The sequence below is a fragment of the Vulpes lagopus genome, chromosome 10, assembly GCF_018345385.1.
Source record: "Vulpes lagopus strain Blue_001 chromosome 10, ASM1834538v1, whole genome shotgun sequence".
Lineage (NCBI taxonomy): Eukaryota > Metazoa > Chordata > Mammalia > Carnivora > Canidae > Vulpes > Vulpes lagopus.
Window position 1 is genome coordinate 18165688 of NC_054833.1, and position 23962 is coordinate 18189649.

A 23962-nucleotide genomic window follows, 5' to 3' on the forward strand; every position below is an offset into this window, starting at 1 on the left:
ACTCTGGCAGCCTAGAAGTTGGCAGACCCCGTCTACCGCGACACCAAGGCCCGCTCTCCCTCCCAGAGATGTTTGCCATCATCACGTCTCCACCTGTCTCACCCTCATCCTCCCGCCCCGCCCCTTACCTTGGTCCCGCCTCCCGCGCTCAGGCGCGTTTTCCACGCCCCCTTACGTTCAGCCAATAGTTGGCCACGTTTGTGGGAGGGGGCGGGGCCTTCCCTCCCAGCCAATGGGGGGAGAGCCTTGCTGTTCTGGTCCCGCCCCTGCCAGCAGCTCCTGCCGGAAGATGGCGGCGGCCGCGGAGTTGACGCTGTTGGAGAAGTCCCTGGGGCTGAGTAAAGGGAACAAATACAGCGCTCAGGGCGAGCGCCAGGTGAGAAGCGGGGAGTGGAGGGGAAGCGGTGGACGGGAGCGCAGGGAAGACGGGATGGCCGGCGGAGATGGAGGATGCGGTCCTGTCCTCCCCACGTGTCTGCGCCGCGGGGCGGGCGGGCTGGCGTCTCTCGGGCTCCTGCGGCCCTGGCTGCGCCCCGCTCCGGCTTGGCCTGACCTTTTCTTTTTTTTTTTAATTTTATTTATTCATGAGAGACACACAGAGAGGCAGACACACAGGCAGAGGGAGAAGCAGGCAGGGAGCCGGATGCGGGACTCGATCCGGGGTCTCCAGGGTCACGCCCCGGGCTGGAGGCGGCGCTGACCACTGAGCCACCCGGGCCTCCCTTGAACCGCGGAGACTGTCGTCCCGTCCTGGGAAGGCGAGCAGGGCCGGGACACCAGCGTGGAGGCCCCGCATTCGCGTCCGGTGACAGCGCTCGCTGCAGCCCGGCCTTGCGGTCCGAGCCGCGCCGTGCCGGGTGGGAGGGACCGGGGGCCGCTTGCAAGCTGCGGTGGAGGAGCCCGACCCCCTCCGTCCTCGGGGAGCCGGGTTGTCCCCTAGGAGGACACACCTGGCTGCTCTTTTTTTTTTTTTTTTTTTAATAACGGCAGTAAGTGGAAAGTGCTACGTGGGAGCGGAGGCTGCAGACCGAGCAGCACATCGTTGGCCTTGGTCCCGCCTGTAGGAGATTCCAGGAAGGTTTCTTCCTGAGCTGCTCGGGGTCAGTGTGCGACGTGCGCAGGACCAAGGGGAAGGTTAATACAGCCTCAAGTTGGTAAGGTGCTTGGACTCGGCTTTCTCAGGCGTCGAAGAGCTTTTGCGCTTCGTAAACGTGGTGGTTGGACGTGGATGGAATGAATGCGTTAGGAAAGGAGGAGGATGGTAGGGAGGCTGCTCTGGGGAGAGAGCGTTTTTGGGCCCCCTTGAAATCCCCACCCCACCCCCATGTGATGTTTCTTTTTTTTTTTTTTTTTTTGTTCTTAGTTTTTCATTCTTCGTTTGGTTTATGCGAGAAGCAGTCAATACACATCAGTTAAACTGAAACCGTGAAAGGTCTTGGAGACAAAGCCGCCCGCTTTTGCTTTTTCCTCCAGCCTCATGCGGATTCTGGTTCCTTCCCTTTACCATCTGCTCCCCCAGTTTGGTTTCTGTTGTTGTTTGTTTTTTTTTTTTTTTTTTTTTTTTTTAGAGAACGTTGCCAAGTCAGGAATTTTGCCCTCAGGAAGCTTATCTAGTATGAGAAACCGTCATTGGCAATTAATTTAAGGCAGAATAGAATATACACTAAACAGAGGAAACGTTGTTGAAGAATGAGGGGGAGAAAATTCATTTCGATTGTAAGGATGGATTTGTAAAATGCACAGAGAAGCTGGTGTTTAAAGCATGTAAGACCAAAATTACGGAAGCTTGGGAAGTTTGGGGCAAGAAGCAGATCCACATGAAGTGCTACAACACAAAGTAAGCCCAAAATTATAGTTTGAGCCCTCTTGGGAGGGCTTTGGGGTTCAGAGTGTGGTTTCTTATTTTATTTTAATTTAAACTTTTTTTTTTTTTTTTTTTTTTTTTTTTTGGTCTCAGCAAAGGGCAGCTATTAAAATTTTCTATTTATATGTTTGGAGAAAGGGATGGGAATATATGAAAAGATTCAGTCTTTTTATTTATTTATTTGGTGGGAGGAGGAGCCCACTGACAGCAGTAAGCCAGCAATGATGTGAAAATATTGGGGTCCTAGGATGAATGGTCAAGTAAGAATTCTTGAAGCATCTTTGATGCAAAAAGGGTGGTTTTGTTAAAGCATAGGGACAGGACCGTGGGCAGAAAGAGCTGCTCTGGGGTTGTGAGGAGTGTCTGATTTTGTACTTTCAAGTTGGGAAGGGGTTAGGGAGAGTGTAGGTCTCTAAGGCATTTGGAAGCTAGGTTTCCAGGACCTTGAGGAGGTCAGCTATTGTTAGGAAAAGGTCATTTACTACTGTCTAGTAAAACCCCTAAGACCCTTCAGATGTATGTCAGTGGGCCATATGCTTGGAGGATGATTGCCAACATATATCTTGGGGGGTAGAGATAAAGGAAGTTTCAAAAGGGATTTTTATACATTAAAGAAGACTTAAAGGATCCTGGAGGTCGGGCTAATGTTAAGCCAAAATTGGCTTTTGCCCTTAGCAAAGTATTAACATCGTGGCAGTTGAGTTCCTAGAGGAATATCACTCTGCCTGTCTTGAACACCTGTCAATGGGCTGCAAATCACAAGGAAACAATTTTTTTCCTTTGTCTTTGTTCTCCATATGAAGCAATAAGGCATTCCCTGTAACATTATCAACTATATAGTAGTCACCCTCCCTACCCATGGTTTCAATATCTGCAATTTCAGTTACCCAGGGTTAGCTATGCCCAGAAACAGATACTCCTCCTTCTGACATAGTGTCAGAAGGTCAGGAGTAGCCTAGCACTGTGTCACAATGCCTACGCCATTCACCTCACTTCATCTGCTTACATGGGCATTTTGAAGTCTTACATCATCACAAGAAGTGTGAGTTGAGTAGAACAGGATATTTTGAGAGAGACTGACCACATTCACATAACTTTTATTACAGTATAAATGTTATACTTTATTATTAGTTATTGCTGTTAATCTCGTACTGTACCTAATCTAGAACTTCAACTTTATCATCATATCATATTTATGTATAGGGGAAAAACATAGTATATATAGGTTTTGGTACTATCCATGGTTTCAAACCTCCCCTAGGGGTATTGGGACATATTCCCCACAGGTAAGGGGAGGGGACTACATAATTGAAAACAATCTAAGGTAGTCTGGCTGGCTCAGTAGAGGATGCAACTCTTGATCTCTCAGGGTCATGAGTTCGAGCCCCATATTGGGTGTAGAGATTATTTAAGGAAATTAAAAAAAAGGAAAACAATCCAGAGGTCCAGCTTTAGGAGAATGGTTCATTAAATTATAGTACATCAGCACATTGTAATAGTTCTCATTTGCCATCGTCAGTGATTGCTTAGAAGACCATGGCATCCTAAGATGAATATGGAAAAAGTATGTGTCTCACAATTGCAACTACTTAAGATTTATGTACCTGAGGCTGTATGAAGCAAAGACGAGGGACTTTCCAGTCAATCTTACTTTATCTAAACTCTGATCTTGCCATGACAAAGCAGGTGACCTTGGTTCTTTGTCCATACGATAATGACATAATTACTCACCAACTTAGAAGATGCAATGAGAAGGTAACTGGGAAGTTTTTGAGTTAACAGTATAGGATTGTGGATAATTTATTTTTACAAATAATTCTCTTTAGAATTAAATGTCATTTCCCCTCACACACTCATTGATTGCAAGTTCTTTTTCGTTTTTGTTTTGTTTTATAAGTATAACATACCTTCAGAAAAGCGAATAAATCTTGATGCGTTCCCACAAAGTGAACACAGGTGGGTAACCTCACACAGAACCAACCAACCTGGAATAGAACAATAGAACCAGCACCCCCAGGGGCTTCCTTATTATTTTCTTTCAGTGCATTTTTTTGAAAGAATATTATTGGTGATCATAGAGGTAGAGGCTTCATTTGAGTATAAAGGCAAAAGTGAAAATTAAGCTAAGTAGTGAGTGGGAAGTAGGTAAGGAAGTAGAAAATCAGAGTACCTTTCATTAATTCCTATAACATGTAGGAGATAACCTTGGAATTTGTATTTGTAAAATGTTAATCTCTCTGTACACTTCCCAGAGTCCTGTTGACCTAGATGTGAGCCTGGAAGTGCCCTGCAAGGTGTAAATCATCTTACAAGTACAAGATACTATTTAATGACTGCAAAAACCATCCATCTTCCCAAGAAAATACTCTTTTTTGGTTTGTTTGGGTCGTTTAGATTGTTTATTATTATTTGTAACTGGTCAGTCTCCCAGTCTGATTATCCCTTCTATATTCTTTTAAATTTCTCATAGTGCTTTGCCTGGTTGTGCATCAAGAACATTTAAATTAATTGGCAATTTCTTACAATCCAAACCTTTGTATTGCCGTTCTAATAAGGGAAACAAAAACAGGATTATTTTTCAGACGATTACCTGAGCCCAGGCTACTATCAGTGGCCTCAACTGTATTTCGGAACATTTTTTAAAATATGAAATACTGGCCAATAGTGACTTCACTCTAAATGATTCCAAAATTGATGGATATGCAGTTCATGGCAACCAAGTCACTGTCTCAGTCCATATCTACCTAATTAACGAGATAGTGAATTACATTAGATCACATATCACTAAAACCAGCCCAGATCTCATTTGGTGGTTCTAACTACATCAACATTAAGTCACTGTTACTATAATAGTATCCTTTTGTTATTACAGAAGTCGGATTTAAGTTTGTTCGTCTTGCTAAAATTAGAGTATTGGTAAGCTTGACTAAAATCAATGCAGTATTCCAGGTTTTCCTTTTTTTCCTCTTGTATATGCACAGTTGTAAATTATATAGAAATATATTGATTTTTGCAATGTTACTACTGGTTTCACTTCAAACATCTGTTATCAAATTGTAAATAACATAGCTACTATTTTCCTGATTTTCGTTGGAATATGATTTAGTGTTTTAGAGTAGAATCCTACGGTGTTTGAAAGAAGAGTGAGAGATTTAGCGATTACTTAGAACTTAGGGTCATGGGCACCTGGGTGGCTCAGTCAGTTAAGCATCTGCCTTCAGCTCAGGTCATGATTCCAGGGTGCTGGGATAGAGGCCCACATCAGGCTCCCTGCTCAGTGGGGACTCTCCTTCTCCCTCTACCCCCTCCCTCATTTTATCTTTTTCTCTCAAATAAATAAAATCTTTAAAAAGAAGAAGAATTTAAGGTCATGATGGTATTTGTGTTTTAAATTTATCTGAAGAACTTCTTTTTCTTAAGATTCCAGTTCTTCAAACAAACAATGGTCCGAGTCTAACAGGACTGACAACTATAGCAGCTCATCTTGTCAAGCAGGCCAACAAAGAATATCTGCTTGGGAGCACTGCAGAAGAAAAAGCGATCGTTCAGCAGTGGTTGGAATACAGGGTAACTCGAGTAGATGGACACTCCAATAAAGATGATATCCGCACTCTGTTGAAGGTACTGTGACTTCTCTTTTAAAATGCATGAGCTATTAGTAGCAGGAAGCTCTCCCCCTTGAGATTCACTAGCCAAAGCCATTGGCCTTCTTGTTTCCTTCTGCCTTAGGGTAGTTTTTACCTGTTACTACCTGTACTAGAGACAAGACTATGCCCACCTTCCCCCTTAGATCTCAGCCCCTTCCCCAGAAATGTTCTTGACCACCTCTCTCCCTTACACATATGGGTCCTTGTTCTATATGCTTGTTCTTAACACTCAACACAGTCAACAGTTATTTGTATGATTTTTTTTATTTTTTTATTTTTTTTTAATGTGATGTCTTAATACTTAGTTTCTCCACCCAGCAGTAAAATACTTTCTCAAAGGCAAGAAGGGAATCAGAATCTTTGAGAGCTACTGATAAAAACTGTTAGATCTGAGAAAGCCCATGTTTTTTTCCTTGACACTTACTGCTTTAAGATTTGTATTTTCTTTCCAAAGAAGCAAAATCAGAATGAAAGGCTCTGTTGGTACAAGGTATAAGCTGAATATGGCACCAGAGTCACCAGCAGTGAAAAACATTCCAAATGATGTTTATTAATTATTTACATAAAAATAAAGCAGATTAAAACCAAATTTTTAATAGAAGCTTAGAATTTGAAGGAAATTTAGAAATCATCCAGACAACCACACATCACTGCAGGAATCCCTTCCGTTTTCTGATTTTATTCCCATCATCATATAAATTGATAGTGTAAGTTGTGCAAGAAGGTCTCATAGAACTGAAAGCATTTCATTTGTCAGTCTAGGGGGAATGGTTTTAACTATATTTTTGATAGCTATCAATCAAGATAACTGGTAGAAAATAAATTTTAGGACTTGTACCTTTATAGGTCTATTCATGCTCAATATCCATATTGACCCCTCCCACTGGTCTCTGCCATGCTCAGCAGCCTTTCCAGAGGGAAGCAAGCATGTCTTTCCTCTAAGGGAATGTAAGATTTCAGCCAAATAAAATATAAATATAACTCTCTCATAATTTTCCAGAAGAAAGGATAGTAATAAAGTACTTAGCTCTAAAAGATATGAACAGGATTTCACTGAATTAGGTTTATAAATTCAAAGTTGTATTCAGAGATTTGGTATTAAGAACATGGAAGTAATTCTACCAAACCGTTGTATTTGGGATATGTAAATATTATTTGTAATTCCAGTCAAGAGACTCTGACTGGAGATAGTACCATTTTTGAAATGTACAAGGGAACAGATGATTTGGTTGTCATCCTTGCTCTGCAGGTTTGCTTATCTGTACCTGCACTGATGTGCCAGATGCGGTTCTAAGGGCCAGTGGTACAGTAACAGTCCCTGCCCGTGCAGAGCTCAGAGCAGTGGGGGAGACAAATGTATAATGTACATTATACATAATGTACTACAGTTTGATTTTTGCCATATGAGCATAGATGAGAAAGGGTTGTTTTCTGTTTTGTTTTGCCTTTTGCTGTTTTTGTCTTAAAATTTAGGAGATATAAATAAGGGGAAAAAATTCCAAGCATTAGTAGTTCCACTAAAAGAGAAGTGCTAATAACACTTATATTTAATCATCAATTATTTATTGAACTCCCTTTGTGATCTTCCATGCTTTTCCTTTCCGTATAGATATGTGTTTTTTATTTTACAAGTGGGCACCTTGTTGGAAACTGTAACTTGCATTTTTTCATTGACATTGTGTTGTGAACATCTTTTGTGTCCACAAAGTACTCATTTATACTATCTTTTTGAGAACCTGTGAGTAAAGTATTGCATCATATAGTTGTACCAGGATTTAAATCATTTTTATTTTTTTTATTTTTTTTACAAGCAATCATCTGATTTATAGAAAGATGCAACAATACTTAAAATGATACAAAATACTGATTTCAAAACATCAAAAAATGAATATATTTAACCATACTCAGCTCGTAACAGAGCAAATGGGTAAGAAGAGTAATTCATACTATAGCATATTGCTAATATGAACTGGCAACAGAAAAAGTTGGTATAAGAAGACAGAAAAACTATCTTTTAAGAATTAGAACCCAGGGGCTCCATAATCATCTGGCATCTGCTCAATGTTGTACCTATGGTTAGAAATGTGCATGATGGGAACTCCAGGGTTCTTCTGGATCCTTCTAGGGTCCAGGTCAACTGTGGCCACAATGTAACACTTGTGCTGAGTTACTCTCTGTACTAAGCAGTCATCTGCATAGGTTCCTTTGTGTGTGCATGGCAATCGTTCAAATCTCGGATCCTTGGCAATCCTTAGAGCCACTCGATACTTTTGCCCCAGTTTCTCAATTTCAGCCATTACACAGTCAGTTATACAAGGGATACACTTGGCATACAGACAGTCCATCATTGACTGTACTAAGTCAAGTTTGGCTTTAATGGAAAAGTTGATAAAGCTGGTATCAACCAGGATGTGGTAAGGTGGGCCCAGCTGTGTGTTATATTGGAAGAATAAGCAGGAAGGATGTTGGGGACTTCTCTTTCCTTGAGTGCACTGGGATCTTTCTTTTCTTTCTTTTTAGGTTTTAATCTATCCTTCTCTTTAAGCCTCTGATCTCGGAGACTAAGCATTCGCTTCATGGTTGCATACTTTCTTGCTTTCTTTTGCTTCTCCCATGTTCAGGCCGCACCCTTGCTTCTTCCGGAATCCTAAATCATTTTTAAAAATTTCCTTGTATGTATGCTTTACCCCTTTTAATACTGGGCTATTTATCTTTTTATTACTTATTTTTACTTCATACTCTCTAAAGTTCCATTTTAGGCTAAAACCACGACTCCAAGCTTAAATGGCTCATAATTAAGGTAATACATAATTTCAAAATGGCAGGCATTGCAGAGCACTCATATATTGAATCTAGATGGAAGATATATAGCTGTTTATTATACTGCTTTTTTAATGTTGCTAGAAAATGTAATACTAATTAGAAAAAAAACTCAGGTAGAACTCTAGAGGAGGGGGAATACTTGATAAAGTTTGGAAGTGGCACGGGAAAGTCTTATTTAAAACAAAGGAGTTGAACATTGTTAATTTTGGGAATATTCTGAATATATGAAATTCTGTAATATAGCAGAGAAAATTTGAATATCACTAAGAAAAATATACTTAGGGCACCCCCGGTGGCGCAGCGGTTTAGCGCCGCCTGCAGCCGGGGTCTGATCCTGGAGACCCAGGATCGAGTCCCACGTCAGGCTCCCTGCATGGAGCCCGCTTCTCCCTCTGCCTGTGTCTCTGCCTCTCAGTCTCTCTCTCTCTGAATAAATAAATTTAAAAAAAATATATATATACTTAATTATAAAGATGTTTTAAAGACAGTAACCTTAGAGTCTCTATTACTAAAACTTACACATGGATTCTATTTTAAGAATATATACAGTGTACAAAAGCAATGTTAAATTATTTAGACCTTTTTAAAAATGCTTCTTAAAATTAAATCGAAGATAATCTTATTTTACTCTTAAACTTTATCCAAGCTGTTTCATTTGAAGACATTTAGAGAGAAACCATCTACATTCAACAGATCACTATATAAGTGGTAGCTTCTTATATGCCAGTCCATTTCACCCTCCATACCCGAACTTTATTTTGATTTTTCTGCATTTGTCTCCTTTTTGTCCATATTCCTTTATGCCCTCATCTGTAACACCCCTAGCAGTTCCCTGTTTATATAGCATTTTGAAAATTACAGTCTTCAGATGAAGACATGGGCATACTCAAAGAGATTAAATTCAGTTCAGCAAATAATTACTACTTATGGAACTACCATTTGCCAGGCATTTGGGATGTGATTTGAGAAAACAAAATGTTCTCTCCAGTTTACGGAATTTTTCTGGAATAAGTACTTTTGACCACTGACCACTAAGGATAACTAGTCCTTAGAGGGCCCTCTGAGGATATCTGATAGTAATCCATGTAACTGATTTATAAATCTTTGTCTAAAGTTATATGAATCTTTTGTCGCATTTGATTTTAATGTAATGTAATGAATGCAGCATGAATTCCTGTGCTGTTAAAGTACATGTTAATTTTGAGAGGAATCCAAAGTACTCATATCTTTTTTTTAATCTACATTTTTTTCTTTTCTCAGGAAGCTAATTGGTTCATTCATACTGGTCTGTCAGACTACTTCTAATTTAGATTAGGATCTCTTAAGATTTTTATTTCATTTTTTAACATGTACTTTAATTCTTCTTTTCCTTCCAGAGTACCTATTGGCCACTGAGGGAGCTCCGTGCTTACTAGTATTTTGTTGTTAAAGATTTTAGATCAATTATTTTGTGTATATTTAACATTGCCCTTTGAAAATTGATGATTATAGTTTGGAGAACAAATGGCAAAGAACTTTCTGCAGCTTTGGTGTTTAAAACTGGAGTCCTTCAGGGGTGGCTCAGTCAGTTAAGTGTGGGATTCTTCGTTTGGCTCAGGTCATGATCTCATGGGTCGTGAGATGGAGCTCTGCACAGACAGGGCTGTACAGTCAGCACACCCGCACGTGCATATATATACTCTCTCTTTCTCAGGTAAATAAATATTTAAAACAACAACAACAAAAAAAAACCCTGTGGAGTCTTGCAGATTTTGGAAAAACTGGATATCCAATTATAAAAGAATGAAGTTGGAATGTTACTTTACATGATATATAGAAATTAACTCAAAATGGATTGAAGTCCTGAATGTAAAACCTAAATTCATAAAACTCTTAGAAGAAAACCTACGGGAGGGGATCCCTGGATGGCGCAGCGGTTTGGTGCCTGCCTTTGGCCCGGGGCGCGATCCTGGAGACCCGGGATCGAATCCCACGTCGGGCTCCCGGTGCATGGAGCCTGCTTCTCCCTCTGCCTGTGTCTCTGCTTCTCTCTCTCTCTGTGTGACTATCATAAATAAATTAAAAAAATTTAAAAAAAAATAAAAAAAAAAAGAAGAAAGAAAACCTAGGGGAAAAAATACGTTGTTTGATTTGGCAGTGATTTCTTGGGTATGACACAAAAGTACAGGCAACAAAAATAAAAATGAATAAATTGGACTACTTCAAAATTTAAAACTTCTGTGCATCAACGGACACAATCAACAGAATGAAAAGGCAACCCATGGAATGGGAAAAAATACTTGCAAAGCATGTAACTGATACATAATTAATATCCAAAATATATAAAGAACTCTTACAACTCAGCAACAAAAAAACTAAGAACCCAGTTAAAAGTGTAAAATGGTGCAGCTCTATGAAAAACAATATGCTGGTTCCTCAAAAGATTAAAAAATAGAATTACCATATATTCAGTAATTCTACTTACGGGTATATACCCAAAATAATTCAAAGTGGGCCTTAGAGAGATATGTGTACACCCATATCCATATCAATATTATTGACAGTAGCTGAGAAGTGGAAACAACACATGCGTCCATTTACAGATGACTAGAAAGTATATATATAAACAATGGAATATTAGCCTCAAAAGAGAAGAAAATTCGAACCTTGAGGGTATTATGGTAAGTATAAGCTAGGCACAAAAAGACAAATGCCCTATGGTTCCACTTACATGCAGTATCTAAAGTCATCAATTCATAGAAATAGAAAGAATGGTGGTTGCCAGGGTCTGGGGTGAGGGGGAAGTGGGGAGGTGTTAATAGGATAGAGTTTCAGTTTTGCAAGGTGAAAAAATTCTGAAGACTGGTTACACAACAGTGTGGATACCCCTGATATTTACTGAATTATACACTTAAAAGTGACTAAATGGTAACATTAATTAAAAACTTTTAAATATACATATATTAAAAATGCAGCAAATCAATAAACTATAATTCTCTTAAGAGAATTGTTAAAGAGCTTTTTATATTTTAATGGAAAAAGTAAATCTGGGGCAGCCCGGGTGGCTCAGCAGTTTAGCGCCGCTTTCAGCCCAGGGTGTGATCCTGGAGATCCGGGATCAAGTCCCACATCAGGCTCCCTGCATGGAGCGTGCTTCTCCCTCTTCTTATGTCTGTGCCTCTCTCTCTGTGTCTTTCATGAATAAATAAAAATCTTAAAAAAAAAAAAAAAGAAAAAAGTAAATCTAACATGAACATAATTTACAAAATGATCTCCCCTTCTTCAAAATTGGTGTCTTTGAAATGGTCATAGATGGCATTTTGAATAGCATTTTTTAAAGTCTTCTTATTTCTTTAAAATAAAATAAGATTAATAATGTTTGCCCTATTTTTAAAAATGAGGTGATTGCCATATTATCTGTTCTTTTGAATAAAACTGAGTCTATGAATGTCAGATTCAATTTATCAAATTAAGTCAGTGTTTTGTTTTCTAATAGTCTTCTAAATGTTTGAAGTCCAATGATATGATAGTTAACTCTATTATTACTGGGTAGGTTTTTTTTTTTTCAAATATTTATTTATTTGAGAGAGAGAAAGAGCAAGCATGCATACGTGCGAATGCATGAGTGGGAGGTGAAGGAGGGACAGAGGGAAACAGAGAATCTCAAGCCGACTCCGCACTGAGTGTGGAGCCTACTGTGGGGCTTCATCAGATGACCTGAGCTGAAATCAAGAGTTGGATACTTAACGTGCTAAACCACCCAGGGGTCCCAATTATTACTGTTTTTTAAATTAAAATTTTATGTATTTGTTTTTGTTTTAGGATCTTAATTCGTATCTTGAAGATAAAGTGTACCTTACAGGATATAACTTTACCTTAGCAGATATCCTATTGTACTACGGACTTCATCGCTTTATAGTGAGTATTTAAATAGTCATTAGTTTTTTCCTCTGTAATGTTCAGAATGATTTTTTTGTCTTAAATTTAAGTCATTTTTGCATTTTTGCCTTCTCAAATAAAAATGAATTATTTTTATACAAGGTACTTATGTACGTATTCCTTCCACAAATCCATCAAATATAGTAGCTTCCTGTTTGCTTCCTGTTGTTTCTACTCTTGTTCACAACTACTTCTTTTGCTGCCCTTTGAACTTGATTGTCATAACCTGGCCCCCATCAACACGTCCCACTCCTTGTAACATCTTAATTCCAGTACCCCATGTTCTGTGTGACCTCTAATCCTTAGCTTTGAATCTCTTACTCACTAATCCCACCATTATCTGAAGCAACTAGATTCCTTCCCATTTTCCAAACTTAGGTACTTTTTCCCCATCCAACCTAGATCCCCTTTTGTGTAACTTCTGATACTTTTGTTAGTGTCTTCAGCTTTGCTCCACCGTACATTCACCACCCTTTGCCTATAAATCCCCACCTCTTGGTCACTTCTAATAATTGCCTTCAATCCCATATCCGGTCTGAGATCTGTTGGAGAAATCCCAAAGCCACAGATTGGTGCCACTATAAATTTATACTATTCAGTTTCAGCCAGGCTCTCCTACAGATCAGATCTTTCATTCCTCCCAGGCATACTTCCAGACTTCTAGCACTTTCCTTAACCCCATTCTTTCCCTCTCCCTTTATCTTCAGTTATCATGCAGCGGTCCTCCCTGTTTGAGCTAGAAATTTGAGACTGTTCTTTTCAATGCCCTCATCTCCCACCCCACCTGAACACTCCTCCTCATCTGTCTTGTCTCCTCCCTCTGCCCTCTTACTTGAACTCACCCTCCTGCCCCCCCCCCTTTTTAAGATTTCATTTATTTATTCATGAGAGAGAGAGAGAGAGAAAGGCAGAGACACAGGCAGAGGAAGAAGCAGGCTCCATGCAGGATGCCTAATGTGGGACTCAGTCCCAGGTCTCCAGAGCCATGACCTGGGCCGAAGGCAGTGCTAAACCGCTGAGCCACCCAGGCTGCCCTCCTACCCCCTTTCTGCCCCAATTTTGTATCCTTTCTTTCCCATATGTGCAATTTTTCCTTTTATCTGGTCAGTCTCTCTATTTTTTTTAAATTTGTTTATATATTTTAGAGAGAGTGAGAGTGTGAGTTGCGGGAGGGAGAGAGAATCCTTAAGCAGATTCCCCGCTGAGTGCAGAGCCCAAATCAGGGCTCAATCTCAGGACCCTGAGATCAAGACCTGAGATGAAATCAAGAGAAGCCCAGCTGACCAAGCCACCCAGGTACCCAATGGTCAGTCTCTAAATTGTATTAATTCTTCAATTTAGGGATCCCTGGGTGGCGCAGCGGTTTGGCGCCTGCCTTTGGCCCAGGGCGCGATCCTGGAGACCCGGGATCGAATCCCACGTCGGGCTCCCGGTGCATGGAGCCTGCTTCTCCCTCTGTCTGTGTCTCTGCCTCTCTCTCTCTCTCTCTCACTATCATAAATAAATTTAAAAAAATAAATAAACTTAAAAAAAAATTCAATTTATTTACAGACAATTATATGGTACTGGCTATGTTCTCTGTGCTTCCTAAATGTTAATTAATTTAATCCTCATAACAATCCTATGAGGTCGGTACTATTACTATCATCCCCATTTGCAAAGGAAGTAAGAGAGCCACAAAGAGCTCTGATACCTTCCTTCCAATGACCCAGTTAGTAGCAAAACCAGGTCTGGAAACCAGGCAGTTTGAAATGCTCCACAGCTTGTGCTTCCTTAAGTCTTTCTGCACCTAAAACATCTTCCCAACACCCATCTTCTCCCTGTGGAAAAAAATAACCTGTCCGTTTTTCTGTATTCTGCACCTTGTGTGTCCAGTTAATCAGATTCTTTTGTTTCCACCTCCTGGATGCCTCTCACACGTGTCCTCCTGTGATCCTGGGTGATATTGCCCTAGTTCCAGAATTTGTCCTCTGCTGTCACGGCTACTGAAATGGCCTCCTACCACCAGTCTTCTCTCACCCATCTTCTTTGCCACTGCAGCGATTTTTCTCATGATGTGGCTTCTTTTCTCAGAATAACCAAGTACCTCCTCACTGTCTAGGATGGGAGCCCCTTCTTCATGTTGACTCTGCCTCCCCTGCCAACCTCATCGCCCTCGTTCTTCCCACATGCTTCTCTCTCAGCCACAACAGACTCCCTGATCTCTCAGCCTGTGCTCTTCTCTTTTGCTCCCTGGGCCCAGCCTTGTCTTCCTCCCAGATTTGTTCACATGTCACCAAGTATCACTCAGCTACGGCACTGATTTCCTGATTTCCTCCTCAGGCTTCTGAAGCATGCTGAAGTACTCATTCCTCTATGCCTCACACACTCCCTCAGCTCTGGCTTGTTTCACTGTGTACTCTGATCCTTGGAAAACTTCTCTGTCTTTTAAATCATAAGCTGCTACAGATGCCTGGGTGGCTCAGTGGTTGAGCATCTGCCTTTGGCTCAAGTCATGAGCAGGGAACCTGCTTCTCCCTCTGCCTATGTCTCTGCCTCTCCCTGTGTGTCTCTCGTGAATAAATAAATACAATCTTTATAGATAGATAGATAGATAGATAGATAGATAGATAGATAGATAGATAGATAGATAGATGCTTGAGCGAGAGACTGCAGCAATTCCTATGTGTAACACTCCTGTCCAACATAATTCCTCCCACATGCATATAGTCTGCACTCCCCTCCGTAAACATTGAATAACCTAATTAACGGGTTTCTCTAGATTTGTCAGTTTTATGTATAGTTTTTCTTTCTACCTCATAACTCTAAAGAAGATGAGGCTAGTGGTATCATCCTCCTACTATAGAGAAGGAAATTAAGGCTTAGGAACATTGACTTTGTGCACAGTATGTGGGGACGCCTTTACACGCTGCCGGATACCATAATGTATGATAGTTTTTCTTTATCCCCCACACAAGCTCTAATTCCTTAGTTAGATTTACTCCACTTATGAAGCATTGTTCCTCTAAGATCCCCAAGGGATTGGGATGCCTGGGTGGCTCAGTGGTTGAGCCTCTGCCGTTGGCCCAGGTCATGATCCCGGGGTCCCAGGATCGAGTCCCACATCGGGCTCCCTGCAGGGAGCCTACTTCTTCCTCTGCCTGTATCTCTGCCTGTGTCTCTGCCTCTCTCTATGTGTCTCTCATGAATGAATAATAAAATCTTAAAAAAGAAAAAAAAAGGATCCCTGAAGGATTATGCTCAGTTCTATAACATTATTGCTGCAACCACCTAGTTAGATCCTTCACTCAGCCCAACAGTCCTTATTGAATTCATTGCATGTGTCCATACTACAGTCCTTGAGAGACATAAAAGAAATATAAAAACCTCTTTTCAAGCAACTCTTGATCTTTTCAAAGAGATGACTGTTTCACATGAAAAGAACTGAATAAAGCAAAGTGCTGATTTCTGCTCAGAATATTACATGAAAAGTTAAAAAAACAAATAAGTAAAATGTAGAATCATGAAATTGTCAGAAAAATATCTGTAGGATTCAGATGTCTGGCTACTTAAGGGAACTTGTATTGTTTTAGAAACCTTATGATAAGTTTGAATATAAATCTTGCATATAAGTAGGATGACCATATGATTTCTCATCCAGAATAATACTTTTGACAGTAAAAGGAAGGTTATTAATAATTATTCATGGGCAGCCCAGGTGGCTCAGTGGTTTAGCGCCGCCTTCAGCCCAGGGCCTGATCCTGGACACCCGGGATCGAGTCCCACGTTGGGCTCCCTGCATGGAGCCTGCTTCTCCCTCTGCCTGTGTCTGTGTCTCTCTGTCTCTCATGAATAAATAAAATCCTTAAAAAATTATTATTCATAATTACTGCTACAATAAGAATAGAGTAGGACAAATGTTCCTTGTACGTAGAAGAGATAAATAAGACACAATTTGAAGCAAAATAAGAGGACTGAAGAGAATCGTGTCATATTTCTCTTTGTAGCTCTCCAGCTCTTAGCACAATGCATCATGCAACCAAATGCTTACCGAGATCAGCAGGACTTTGCAGTCTCTCCCTCCTGTATTTCCTGTTTCAGGTTGTAGATCTTTGTAATGCTATCTTTAGTTTTATACTTCAGTATGATTAACTCTAAAATCATCTTATTTGAATGTGAAGACAGTTTAAGTAGAGCTGATATAATCTGATCGAACCAGCCTCCTTTTATTCCGTTCTAGATTCAACATTTTTTAGTCGCTTTTTTGAATGTAGAATGGTGACATGGCACATTTTAATATCATTTTAAAATGCAAAAGCCTCCAAACTAAGAGTTTGCTGTTATGATATCTACATATTTTCATCCTGGTGACACACCTAGGAGGTATCCATAACTTGACTTAGAGAGTCCACTGTTAAAAGCATGGCTACTTTCTAGGGGAGCTTAAAAACAACTTATATCTAACAACAACGGCACCCTTGGAGACACTTTAAAACATTTAAATGTGGCATTACTTAGTTTTAAAGCTTGCATTAGGAGAAATGTCATCTCTAATCCTATGTATGATGCTGTCAGCTGGCTAGTGAAGGCCTGTTGGGACCTTCACAAGGCCTGGCCTCTTGTGACATTGAACTCCTATTAAGAAGGACAGCATTTTCCCATTTAATTAAAAAAAAAATAGTAATAAAGTATAACTCTTGCAAACCGAGTGTGTATTTGTGTTTTTCTCTCTTCTGGCTTATGCAGGTCATGCAGTAGGGAAAGGAAATAGTCAGGAAGGAGCTTGTCTGGAATTTCTTGGCCAGCATGGTGAACAAGGTCATAATTCTATAAGGCAAAATATTCATATCACAAGCTACAAAGTTATTTAATTATGAGTCTAGGTACCCTGAGGGGCACTGGGTTTTCAAGCAGGTCTTAGAAGTGTCTTGTTCAGTGCAACATGTTAAAAGTCAGGTCACATTAACAATATTTAGTGATACGTGCCCTTTTATATTTCCTGTTTGGGAATATATGTTTTCTTTACATGTAGTGACTAGGATATTATGATGAAGGATATTATGCTTATTTTTTTCAAAACCAAAACGAATATAATGATACATAAATCATTCAGCTCGCCATCCTTTTAGGTTCAAGAAATGAGTCCATAACAAAAGTGTCTCTCCTACCCTGGTCCAAATGCAGGCAAAGTACATCAAAGAAATAAACACCTTCTCAAGGAACTCCTCACAGACTCAAACCTCTACTGTGATAGAATTGGACAGTGGTGTTAAATGACATCCCTCTTCAGTTAGGTGTAACTATATCCAGATGAGAAAAAGGTGATTATTCGGTATTAAATTTAGGAGAGTAGATGTGAAGCTCAGATTGGTTACCTGCTCACATTCATCAGACAGTTTCTTGTGCTCTGTTTGCTTTGGCAGTATATTTATTTTTGCCCTCACGCATTCTTTCATTTATTTGTTCCTGCTATTAAATACTTAAAATGTAATCAGGCCGCCTGGGTGGCTCAGTCAGTTAAGCATCTGCCTTTGGCTCAGGTCATGATCCCAGAGTTCTGGGATCGAGTCCCACGTCAGGTTCCTTGTTCAGTGGGGAGTCTGCTTCTCCTTCTACCCCTTCTCCCTGCTCATGGTCTCTCTCTCTCTCTTTCAATAAATAAATAAAATCTTTAAAAAAAAATACTTAATAAGTAATCAGTACCGTGCACAAGACAGCAGTCAGGGAACCTTCAAGTCATCAGATAATCCCACAGTATTTTGTTTCATTTGGAGCCCAATTTTAGTTGTGGCTAAGTTACTCTAATTTTCAGATCTGGTCTATCTTAATTCTCTTTGAGAATATTGCATTGTTCTTCCTTTGTGAAATTGCCAGTTAATGTGGCTGGCTGTTTATTATCCTACCCACTGACTCATTGCTTTCTGAGTGATTTCACCCGTAGATAGCGGTCCCTGTGAACAGGCTGTTACTCACAATTATTGAAATCCTTTGTAGCATGATGTGCCGCTTGACTCTGAGATAGTTATCAACTAAAATACATTTGTTTTGAAGTTTGGAACACCAGTGGAGGTATGTCGTCTTTTTAGAAAGAAAGAAAAGTACAAGAAGCAGCTGCAGTGCAGTCTAGGAGCACCAGCCGTAAAGAATGTCCGGAAGGGAGCAGACCAGCCTCTCACCCTGATGTGGAATGGGTCACTTAAAGTGGTGTCTCCATGGGAAATTAATGACTAAGAGTATTATCTGTTTGGCTTTAAAGGTTCAGACTAGGTGTAGAGAACCAATATAAATAAGAAAGGATGATTAGTTAGAAAGATCCAAGCTTCACCGCTGCAGACACAGTATCATGGAGGCCAGTAAGAAGCAGGAAATGGTGACTGGAAAGTCGCACTGTGTCTCCTGTTGCAAGAAAGGAAAAGGAAACTAGCCGAGTAGAGAGGGATGCTGGAAAACCAGTGTTGTAAGTGAAAGGGCCCAGGGGATCCTATCTGGGAAGTTCTAGAAAAAACTGTAAGGTTTTTGGGGGGAGGGAGTAGGGAATGGTAATCTGTTTTCTCTTTGTTTACAGTAAGGTCAGAAATAGAATGTCTACCAAAAATGTAGCAGAAATAACAAATAGAGATCAGTCCTAATTTTCTCAGATTCAAGGGACAAGCTCCAATTTAAACTAAAAGAAGAGTAAGTGGTCACCTGATCCTTTTGGAAAAACTCTTGTGTATTTCTGGCAAAATTTTCTGAGGGAAAATGAACAGATTTACATTTTCTGAAATAGATCATCTAGTTAAAAATTATTGGAATAAATTGGAAATGTTAGAAAAAGCTTTAGAAGCTCTTGGAATAAAAATTATTTTGTGCCTGAGTGGCTCAGTCTGTTAAGTGTCCAACTCTTCCTTTCAGCTCAGGTCATGATCTCAGGGTCCTAGGAGTGAGCTCTACATCTAGGTTCCATGCCCAGCAGGGAGCCTGCTGGAGAGAGAGAGAGAGAGAGTGTGTGTGTGTGTGTGTGTGTGTGTGTCCCCGCCACACTCACTTGCTCTCTCTAAAATAAATAAACCTTGGGGCAGCCCCGGTGGCCCAGCGGTTTAGCGGGATCAGGTCCCATGTCGGGCTCACTGCATGGAGCCTGCTTCTCCCTCTGCCTGTGTCTCTGCCTCTCTGTCTCTCTCTCTCATGAATAAATAAATATTTTAATAATAAATAAATAAATAAATAAATAAATAAATAAATCTTAACTTACTTTGTACACCCCAAAAAAATTAAAAAAAAAATTATTTCGTGCCATGAGTCTACTCGTAACCCTTTATTCTAAAGACTCTAAATGTGAAATTTTTATGTTGGAGAATATCGATTTTGCTATGTGTTGTATCTTACTGTTGTTTTTGCTATTTTAAATAATAGGCCAAGTAGCAGCATTGCAACCAGTCTTCTGCTCTGAAATATGAATAGTAAGCAGACACTGCCCTTTGACTCAGATCCAGAGTCTGAGTGACCAATCTGCACAAAGATCAAATAAGCATTAGTGCTATATTGTCTGGAAATGCTTCTCAGTGTATTTTAATTCATTTAGAAAAATAACATCTCACAAAGTGGCTGAATCGAGACTTGAAGAGTTTTGAAAAGAGTAAATTGTAGAAAATGGTCAGATATGAATCCTGTATTGCAGCAACTGACATGAAATCAGTTTGAGAGTGAAACTTACTGTTCCCTTATAATTGGGAAAGAGGTTTGCTGAAGTTGATTTCGAATGTATGTATGTGTGTGGGTGAAGAAAACTCAGCCCCTATTTCCCATTAGATTTGTAGCTATGTTTACTAGTGGTTGAGCTTTTTAAAAATCTTACGTCTTCTTTTGAAGTCAGTGGTGAAGTTCACATATGGGAAAGATTTAGAAAAAGAATGGAGCTCGTTTACAAAATGTGTTTTACCTTTTGAAATATAAACTGATAACTCAGTTTATTCTGCAATGGTTATTTGCCTCCTGTGTACAGACCAGACAGTTAGGCATAAGGTAATTCTTCACATGTGAAAGCCATGAATTCTCTTTTAATAAAAAATACCTTTTATATCAAAAAAGACATTTTTTGACCAGTTTTCTTGACTACTGTGCTAATTTTCTATTTCCATGCCATAGACTAACAATCTTGTAGGTGAAACAGTTATAGTAATATATTTCTGATAACTAGATGCAATCTTACACAGCCTTAAAGGAGATGAGTATATTTTCATAATATGTGTAGCACTTACAAGTAAGAACTTAAACCTGAAACTTAAAATTTGTTTTAGGTAGCAGAAGCAGGAGACTCTCCTGCTAATAATTTAAGTAAACTGAGCCAGCAGAATTGGATGTCTGAGGCCATCAAAGACAATGTTAAAAGATAAGATATTGATACAATAGTATCCTTCTATCAGAGGTAAAAGGAAATTTTTCCTCCTGTCTAAGGAAAGCAGGATTATTTGCATCAGTTTTTCTTTTTAAATTGCCTTATAGGGATCCCTGGGTGGCACAGCGGGTTAGCGCCTGCCTTTGGCCCAGGGTGCGATCCTGGAGACCCAGGATCGAATCCCATGTCGGGCTCCCAGTGCATGGAGCCTGCTTCTCCCTCTGCATATGTCTCTGCCTCTCTCTCTCTGTGACTATCATAAATAAATTAAAAATAATATTAATTAATAATTAATAATAAAAATAAATAATTGCCTTATAGTAAACATGAACTGGGAATAGGAGTTCAATGAAAGATTTTTTGAGAAAATACTATGTGTCTACCTTTGAATTTTATTAATATTATTTTGTATTCTGCAATACATTTTGCATACCATAGTGGTTTGTCCTTTAGTTTTGTTGACCCAGTAACAGTAGAATATTTGCCTGTAGACACAAGTACGCTCAGTTCTGACCAGCCACAGGACATCTGTCTCACTAAACCTCCTTCCATCAAGCAGGCTACTAATGGGTTTGAATCACAGGAGGGGTTTTTTCTTCCTTGTGGAAATATTCCAGTCAGTTTTACAGAGACTTGCAATGTCTGTTGAATAAATGTTGCTTTAACAACAGAAAAAGGAGATAGCTATACGACTTTTAAACACGGGTCATAGATGGTAGTTACTGTCCCGCTGGCTCTCTCTTACCTGACAGCTCTCTGATTCCAGTCCAAATCTCTGAATCACCTACTCTGGACTTAAAGCCCAGTAAAATAATAGGTACCAACTGTTTTTGTTGCACCTTTCTCTAACCAAATCTGGGCATTCTTGTAGCTTGACAGGAAATTGTGTGACTTACATCCACTGTAGATAGAGTTCAGCTTTTTAGCAAACCCAGTTGAGAAGATCTGTTGTTCATCTGAGGCATGTGCCACTGGAAATAGCCAGCTCTTCCTTCTTGTTAGGCAATAATCTCTTGAAATTAAGTGAGTCATTGTCTTGAGTAGTTTTTCCCCAGAATTTAATAGAAAGGAAGTTTTATTTATATACATATAAAAAACTGTAAGCTTTTTTGGGGGGAGAGTAAAGAATGGGGTAAGTTTCAGGTTTAAGTCCTTATAAAATATTATAAAGTTTATATATAAGTATATATATAATTATAAAATGTATGTATATGAGTTTACATAGTATTGCCTTGTTAAGAATGTTAGATCCTAACCTTGCTTTTACGTTTGCTAAAAAATGTTGTAGAAAGAACCAATGTCTTAGTCTTTTGGAAGCTATTCTCTTCCTTTCTCCTTTTTTTTTTTTTTTTTTTTAAGATTTTATTTATTTCTGAGAATACGCAGAGAGGAAAGAGAGAAGCAGAGACACAGGCAGAGGGAGAAGCAGGCGCCATGCAAGGAGCCCGACGTGGGACTCCATCCTGGGTCTCCAGGATCAGGCCCTGGGCCGAAGGCGGCGCTAAACCTCTTGAGCCACCCGGGCTGCCCTGCTTTATCCTTTTGAAATATAAAGGGAAAATATAAATTTTTCTCTCCAAAAAGTAAAAAACAAGCTCTTTGTATTAGGAGTTAAGACAGTTAGGTAGTCAGGGCCAGGCTCCCCAACAGGAAAATATGGAGTCAGGACAGCTAAGATAAAACTGCACTGACATTCTGCTCTGCAACCTTTGCAGAAATGACTTCTTCAAAAAGTCCTAAAATAAGACAATGAACCACAAATGCATTTGTCAGTATCACAGGCAAGAGGCAGTTAAGACCTGAGCCCGCAAATGTGAACAAGAAAAGACCATCAGCACATGGACATTAACCTAATAGGTCAACAGACATGTGACCAAAGCCTCCATTGGCATGACTCAGCACACCTGATTGCTTAAGATAGTTCTGCAAAAGAGCTTATTAAAACCCCTAAACTTAGAAACTCCCGGGGCAGCCTACTCCGCCCCCCTCCCTCTCCAGGAGCTTTATACTCTTGCTCAATACACCTTGCTTTGCTGTCCACCACTCTTCGTCTGGTCCACCTCTTCCTTCCTCAGAGTGGCGCGACCAAGAACCCGGGGCACAAAGGAAACACAAGTCCTGTGTTGTTTGGACCTCCAGATGCTTGGTTAATGTAATTTTTGCATTTGTTGAAAATCTGAGACTTCTCTAAAAAGCGTGTCTGGTGTTGAACAGAACATAAAAGCATTAAACAAATGGCTCTTCTAACTGGCTGAAACTTTTTGCTCCCATCTAAATATGTTGGCTTTTCTTGAGTGTTTATCTTCTACGCAAATGATACTGATGATTATTCTTATGCACTGTCTGTGTTGTGTGTGTTTTTAATCTCTATTTAGGTTGACCTCACAGTTCAAGAAAAGGAGAAATATCTTAATGTGTCTCGCTGGTTTTGTCACATTCAACATTATCCAGGAATCAGGCAACATCTGTCCGTTGTTGTCTTCCTCAAGAACAGACTATATACTAATTCTCTCTAGAAGCTATCCATGACATACAGAAGCGTGATCACAAATATTTAAAATGGAAAGTGTATTCTGGACCAGAGAGCCAATGTAAATTGAATCACAGTCATTCTTTATTTGCTGAAGTTGATGGAATAAACTTATGTCCGAAAGTTTTACTTGTTCTCTAGTTGAAAATTTGCAGCTTTTATGTAAAAATTCAACTGTGAAAACTTGAGTCAAGATCAAGTTATAAATTATAAGTTAAAAATTATAAGTTATAAGTTATAAATTAACCTTTTTTTTAATAGATGAAATTTATTTTAGTAAAACTTGCAAATCAGTGGCTTAATCTTAAGGAAAAAATAGTCCTTTCAGTAGCTGACATATTTGGCTGTTTATCGACCTCCCTCTCATATTTTAAAATTCATTTTCCCCTATGGATATTTACAGTAATTTGTTTATTAAGGACTATAATAAATTGTGCCAAGGATACAGAAAGGGAAGACAGATGGATTTGTTTTCAAATATTTATGTGAGCCAGTAAATGTGGTTGAAAAAAAATTTTTTTTTTGTTTCTTTCTTTCCTGTAGTCAGTATTCATTGAGGTGAAACTAACTACTGAACTGCCCTGGAGGGAGCTGGAATAAGATACATTCAGTGGAGTTAATGGTTCTTTTGTTGTTGTTGGGCATATTGGAATAGAAGTGGCTAAAAACAAGATGGGAAATTCCTGCTATCCCACTAGCTTTAGACCTGACAATTACTAGATCTTTCTAAACTAAACTGGCTTCTAAACTAAAAGCCAACTCAGGGCTGCTGCCGAAACACAATAAAGAACAAAGAGACGTGTTATTAGCAAATCTATACATCT

At 39.5% G+C, this 23962-nt stretch overlaps 1 protein-coding gene and 1 pseudogene across 1 annotated transcript; one reads left to right on the plus strand and one right to left on the minus strand.

The window, feature by feature from the left end:
* The first annotated feature begins 257 nt into the window (after nucleotides 1-257).
* Nucleotides 258-23267, plus strand: EEF1E1 (eukaryotic translation elongation factor 1 epsilon 1). The gene is made up of 4 exons (XM_041772460.1): nucleotides 258-376; nucleotides 5285-5485; nucleotides 12136-12231; nucleotides 22984-23267. Exons 1-4 carry the CDS (start codon nucleotides 290-292, stop codon nucleotides 23122-23124), a joined length of 525 nt encoding a protein of 174 aa, XP_041628394.1. The 5' UTR covers nucleotides 258-289; the 3' UTR covers nucleotides 23125-23267.
* Nucleotides 7375-8665, minus strand: LOC121500604 (annotated as a pseudogene).
* Nucleotides 23268-23962: the final 695 nt, after the last annotated feature.